Source organism: Mus pahari, chromosome X (assembly GCF_900095145.1).
Source record: "Mus pahari chromosome X, PAHARI_EIJ_v1.1, whole genome shotgun sequence".
Lineage (NCBI taxonomy): Eukaryota > Metazoa > Chordata > Mammalia > Rodentia > Muridae > Mus > Mus pahari.
In genome coordinates this window covers 113,870,449-113,876,875 of record NC_034613.1, presented here as the reverse complement: position 1 = coordinate 113,876,875, position 6,427 = coordinate 113,870,449, and the positions used below count along the sequence as shown (strand labels likewise).

At 49.1% G+C, this 6,427-nt stretch overlaps 1 protein-coding gene across 5 annotated transcripts; it reads left to right on the top strand.

The window, feature by feature from the left end:
- The first annotated feature begins 606 nt into the window (after positions 1 to 606).
- Armcx2 (armadillo repeat containing X-linked 2) lies at positions 607 to 5,675 on the top strand. Of its 5 annotated transcripts, none has more exons than XM_021188074.2 (6): positions 607 to 902; positions 1,381 to 1,588; positions 2,091 to 2,195; positions 2,301 to 2,361; positions 2,486 to 2,551; positions 2,804 to 5,675. In XM_021188074.2, the coding sequence occupies exon 6, from the start codon at positions 2,935 to 2,937 to the stop codon at positions 5,287 to 5,289; it is 2,355 nt and encodes a 784-aa protein (XP_021043733.1). In that variant the 5' UTR covers positions 607 to 902; positions 1,381 to 1,588; positions 2,091 to 2,195; positions 2,301 to 2,361; positions 2,486 to 2,551; positions 2,804 to 2,934; the 3' UTR covers positions 5,290 to 5,675. The 5 variants fall into 5 exon arrangements, with proteins under 5 accessions (XP_021043733.1, XP_021043732.1, XP_021043734.1 ...); XM_021188073.1 differs by having other exon boundaries at positions 1,323 to 1,588; XM_029534379.1 differs by having other exon boundaries at positions 801 to 902; positions 1,323 to 1,588; positions 2,091 to 2,166.
- Positions 5,676 to 6,427: the final 752 nt, after the last annotated feature.

Here is a 6,427-nt window from a genome sequence, read left to right as displayed (position 1 = left end):
TTATTTGTCCAAAATAAATAAGGTATGACCACTGAATGCCTGTTCATGGATCAATTCATAGATCATATGAAAATATATTTATATTATCAAGAAAAATACACGTTTAGATGGTCAAGTACTTAGCACGCTTTGAAATCTGTTTCTCATGTGGCCAAGAGTATTCATTGTCTTTGTGATAAAAATTAAGCAAAATTAATGTGAGAGAAACCTTTATTTTAAACAAAACGCTTCTGTTCATTTTTGCTACTATTTCTCACACTGAGTTCTTGTTTTATTGTGTCTTCTTCCTGTAAAAAATAAAGGTGTAGTCAGTTTCTAAAACAAAGAAGGGGTCTCCCAGAAGTGCAGATGTCACGTCCAGTTCTTGCTTCCTCTTTGATATTTGTCCCTTATCTTATATGTACAGGAGCAGAAACTCAATGGCAAGGGAAACGGTCAGTGTAAGTAGGGACTGGACGATGGAGAATTGAGGGAAAAGCTTGGAGTAACCCAGGAAAAACTCGAGATAATTCCACAAGAGAGAGAAAAAAAACAAGGTAAAAAAAAATGTCAACAGTTCTCCTAAAAGCTGTTGCTCCTCCCCAGTAACCAGAGAAAGAAGGTTCGCATAGGGAGAAGGGGCTACTTAGGGCCTCAGAGGTCACAAAGTCCCTGAATGATTGACAGGACCTGCTGTGGTGGGAAGAGGTAGTAGGATAAAGGAGGGGGCTTGTGCTCTTGGTGGGAGTGGAATTCGGGGACCCAAGCTTACTGGTGATGCGGGTCCCACGTGACCAAGAGCTGACGTGGGCAAAGGTACTTAAAGCCTTACGGCCATCCCTGCCATCTTCCTCCGGGTACCAACGCTATTAAAGCTGCCGTCAGCCTAGCGAGACAGAGAAAATTCCCTCAGAAGTGGCCAGGTGAGTGTTAGAATGAACATTCTCTGTTCCGGGAGGGGGGGGGCGGTATAGAAATCGCCTAGGGATGCTGAAGGCCAAGGCCACAGGCGCCTCTGCACTCTCTGCTGGCCGAGGTTTTCCAGACTTGGGATCTCCGGCACAGCGGAGTTTGGTGGGCAGCGGGGGAGGGGAGGAATGGCATGAAAGGACTATCCGGTTTAATGGAAGAAACCGCTTGCTTCTCCCCCAGCTCTTTTGCGGTTTTATTTTGACATTCGGCTCGGCTCCCTTGCTTGCCGTGCCATTCTGAGAGGAGGGGGCAGGAGAAGTAAAATGCGGTAGCACATACAATCCCAGCAAAGGGGCTTGGGATCGGGTGGCCGGCAGGGACTTGAAATTTGGAAGCAATCGTTATTTTGCACTCCCACCCTCCCTTTTCAGACACCTTGCTGCCACAACCCTGCTCCCTCCCCTCCCCTTCCCTCCCCTCCCCTCCCAGCCCCCTGCCTTTCTAGGGTGCTAGCAAATGGGTGTGCCAGCTTCTGTGGGAGAGATGGAGCATTTGGAGCTGTACGGGCTTCACAGGCTGGGGGACCGTGAGAGAATCTGGTATTAGACCGCCATGCTAACTGCCAAGCTGCTTTCCAGACACCTGCGGCCCACCAGCCCTTCACCCTGGTCCTTTTGGCCCTGAAAAGGGAATTCGGGTACGCGGGCTAAAGAAATGGCGGTTGTCTGGGGTTTGGGATGGGGATGGAAGGTGGAGCTCAGAGGAGAGAAACCACAGAAAATAAAGACCCTGAAGCTGAGAAGGCGGGCCTAGAGGCCCTGGCTCTGCGGGCCAGAGCTAGGCCAAGAAGGTGGGGGGTGAAGAGAGCTGAGCATAAGCGGGGAACACTAGAATATCTGGCAGGAATCCCCCTGCTGCATCTTAGCCAGCCATTGCCTTGCTCCCTCCGCTTCATTGCAGCAGTAGAAGGGGTGTGGCGCTGTGTCTCAGAAAAATGGCGGCCAGAGGTGGGGCGAAAGAGAAGGGGGCGTTGAGGCCTGGGGAGCCTGCGCAAATGGGGGGAGGGGACCAGGATAGCTGGGATGTGAGAGGGTAGAATTAAAGGAATTGAAAGGTGGAATTCTTTGCCACTGTGCTGTGCCAAGAAGAGAAAGCTAACCCTGAGACTATTGTTCTGGATGCTGATATATGTCCACCAGGTTCTTAGTCTGCCCCTGCAGTCTGTATTCCTGTCCTTCAGCCTGTCCTCCGCAGGAAGCTCTGGCTGAATTCGAGGTAGGATACAGACCTCTGAATTCTTGCAGGTCAGTGTTTGGGGTGAGGTGAGATATGGTGATTCCCTGGTGTGGGTGTGGCAGAGGCCCAAACAGAACCAGAATACTTTCTCCTGACTCTTTCCTTTCTTTTAGACACCTTTGTCCTGGAGTGTCCTTTTTGGTGCAGGGAAGGGGGCGTGTGGAATCTGTCTTTGTAAGTTGGGGGAGAAGAGGTGTAGTCCTAAGGGATAATTTTTTTGGCCCACCAGAGTGCAAGTCAGGGGAGAAAGAACAATCTGTCTACCAAAAGTACAAAACCACCTGTCATCTATCCACAGATCTGTCTACCTTCAGGCTCTGCAGCTGCGAGCACAGTGGCAATTGTCCCTGATCCCAGGAAGCTGGTATGTACATGAGCACTATCTGAGGACATTTGAATGGGGTTTGGGATATTATAGGTGAATCTCAAATTTCCCCCTCTCTGCCAGGCTCCATATTATCCCCCCCCACACACACACACCATTTAGGAACAAATAAATTATGGGTAGTGGCACTGGGAAGGTAAAGTTGAAGATACAGCCTGCAGCTAATCTCTAAATCAGCAAGCACAGCCTGTGACACCTGTGCCTCTCATACCCAATGTTTACTCCCACTAGGTCCAGCTCAGCTTGCAGCCTCCGAAGAACTTTCAGACCCGAGCTTGAGAGCCTCGATTGGACTGGTGTATACATTTCACTTAAGCAAGCCAGTTCCACGACCTGGATCAGAGAATCACTCCAGGTGTACCATGAGCCGAGCTCGGGATGCTGGCTGTGTAGCTGCTGGAATAGTGATTGGGGCAAGTGCCTGGTACTGTGTCTACAAATATACTAGGGGCAAAGACCAGAAGAAGAAGAGACTGACCAAGCCCAAGAACCGGGCCTCTGTGGGTACTGGAAGCAGGGCTAGAACGGGCCTCAGAGCTGGATTCACAATTGACCTTGGGCCAGGCTTCAGTCCCCCAACCCCTGTCGATATTGAGACAATGAACAAGTCCCAAGGAGAAGCCTCCAATCTTGCCACAGCTGTAGCTGAAGAAGTGGCACCAGCTGCACCCAGTCCTAAGGTTCAGAATGGGGCAGAAAGTAAGGTCCAGGAGGTAAATGGGGCTAGAACTGAGGCTAATATGGCATCAGTAGTCATGACTTCAGCTACCTGTGCAGTTACACCTCCTCCTAAGGTGGCAGGGGGTCTCACTGCTACAGAGGCTCCAGAAATCGTAGGAGCTCCCAAAGTGCTGGAAGCTCCCAGCACCACAGAGGCTTCTGTGACAGTAACATCCCCTGGGCCAGCAGTATCTCCAATGATAGCCCAGTCTCCTGGGCCAGTGGTACCTTCGCCAACAATAGTGTCTACTGGGCCAGCAGCAATTCCCTGGGCAGTGGCACATCCTGGGGCTGTCCAGTCTCCTGGGCCAGCAGTACCTCCCATGGCAGTCCAATCTCTTGTGTCAGCAGCCCCTTCCTGGGCAGTAGTAGCACCTCCTGGGGCAGTCTACATTCCTGTGGCAGCCCACTTTGCTGGGCCAGCAGCAGCTTCCAGGGTAACCCAGTCTCCTGGGACTGTGATACCTCCCCTTCCACCTCCGTCATCAGTACTTCCCAGGGGAGTCCCATCAGTGCCTGGCAGAACAGTCCAGTCTCCTGGGACAGCCGTGCATCCTGTGGCAGCCCAATCTACTGGGGTAGTAGTGCCTCCTAGGGCAGTACAGTATTCTGGGGCAGCAGTGCCTTCCGGAGGGGCAGCAGTGCCTTCCGGAGGGGCAGCAACTCCTAGGGCAGCAGCATCTACCCAGAGGACAGCAAGCACAGAGGTCATGCAGGTCCCTAGGGTGGCAGCAGCTACTGAAGCCACAGAGACTCCTAGAATCGCAACACCTGCCATGGTAGCTGATGCTTCTCTGCCCATGCATTCTGGGGCTGCAGAGACTCCTGGGGCTTCAGGGTCCTCTAAGACAGCAGCCACTGGCAAGACAGCAGCCCCTGGAGCTCACACTGGGGCTATACCTAAGGCTGGGTCAGCCACTGGAGCTGTACCCAAAGGTGGAGGAGGCAAGGGTGGAAACAAGAACCGGAATGGAGGCAAGGGCAAAAATAGGAAGAACAAGGTTGAAGTGGATGAATTGGGGATGGGTTTCCGTCCTGGTGATGGGGCTGCAGCTGCTGCTGCGGCTTCTGCTAATGGAGGGCAGGCCTTCCTAGCAGAGATTCCTGAATCTGAGGAAGGGGAATCTGGGTGGACTGATACAGAATCTGATTCTGACTCTGAGCCGGACATCCCGCAGAGAGGGAAGGGGAAGAGAACCATTCCCATGCATAAGCGCCCCTTTCCATACGAAATCGATGAGATTCTAGGTGTTCGAGATCTCAGGAAAGTCCTAGCCTTGCTTCAGAAGTCAGACGATCCCTTCATTCAGCAAGTAGCCCTGCTCACCCTGAGCAACAATGCCAATTATTCATGTAATCAAGAAACAATCCGAAAGTTGGGAGGCCTCCCAATTATTGCAAACATGATCAACAAAACTGACCCCCACATTAAGGAAAAAGCTTTAATGGCCATGAATAACCTGAGTGAAAATTATGAAAACCAGGGCAGACTTCAGGTGTACATGAATAAAGTGATGGATGATATCATGGCTTCTAACCTGAACTCAGCGGTACAGGTAGTTGGGCTAAAATTTTTAACAAACATGACTATTACTAATGACTACCAGCACCTGCTTGTCAATTCCATTGCAAACTTTTTCCGCTTGTTATCTCAAGGGGGTGGAAAAATCAAGGTTGAGATTCTGAAAATACTTTCAAACTTTGCTGAAAATCCGGACATGCTAAAGAAACTTCTCGGTACCCAGGTGCCATCATCATTTAGTTCCCTTTATAATTCTTATGTGGAATCAGAAATTCTTATTAATGCGCTTACTCTATTTGAGATTATCTTTGACAACCTCAGAGCAGAAGTGTTCAACTACAGGGAATTCAACAAGGGGTCCCTGTTTTACTTATGCACTACGTCTGGGGTGTGTGTGAAGAAAATTCGAGCCTTAGCAAATCACCACGACCTCTTAGTGAAAGTGAAAGTTATAAAGCTGGTAAACAAATTCTGATTGATCTGTGCCCTCCAGATGTGTGATCCCTCTGTTTTACCGTTGGGAAGCATTAACAATGAGACACTATTGTTTTTCTCCTTGTGTGTGTAGTACAGGAATTATTCAGCTGCCAGTTTTGAATAATTCAGAGTGATGTTATCTGTGATAGTCACCAGCTTTATGCTGAACCATTTTCTGAATACCAAATAGTCCCGTAGTCCTGTAGTCCTGTGGTTTGGCTTGTGCTGCTTGGATGGGGGATTTTCCCTGGGTCCTCTATGTGAACTAATAGCAATCCTGTCCGTGAATGGCCTACTCAGCTCTTACTTGTTTTGACTTGAATTTTGTCACCAAAGACTTCATATGTGTACCATCAATAAAGTGTATGTTGCAAACGGCAAAAAGTTGTTCTGGTGCTTTAATTAAGTCTGGCTGCAACGGTAAGGAAGATGAACACATAGGGACTACTGTACCTGGGTCAAGGTGAGGGTCAGGTGCTTGTCTGGGAGGATGAAGGATGCCCTTAAGACTAGCCTGAAGGACAGCAAAGAAGAGTGGCCTAGAAAGGAGAAATGATATGAAGAAAGACAGCGGTAGGAATTCTGTTCCTTTGATAGGGAAGAAGCTAATTTCCCTGAAACGGAAAAACAGAACCTGTGGAAGAGGAGCGATAATGATAACACTGATAATTGAGGGAGAAGAAGTTCTTTTTGTTTGTTTTTAAAGGTCGTAAACCTTCAGCTTGGGTACCAAAATACTCTTTTATTCAGAGTATAACAGGACACTTTACAATGTGCATAAATAAAAGGAAAAGCAGGGCTGGTGGGTAGCTTACATGGCAAAGCCCTTGCCTCATAAGTATGAGGACCTGGGTTTGATCTTTAGAACACACTTAAGAAAGTTGTGTGTGATACTGTCCACTTGTAATCCTGGCCCTGTGGGTGCCTAGACAACAAGATCCCTGAACCTCACTGGACAGTCAGTCTAGCATAATTGGTGAGTTCCAAGCCAGTGAGAGACCCTGTAGCAAAGGAGGAATGGAATTCCTGAGAATGGTACCTGAGATTGTCCTCTGGTTCCAAACATGAACATACACATAAAAAGTAATCTGGTAGCAATTGTAAGATGAATTGCAGCTGGCATGGGCTTCAGAGTA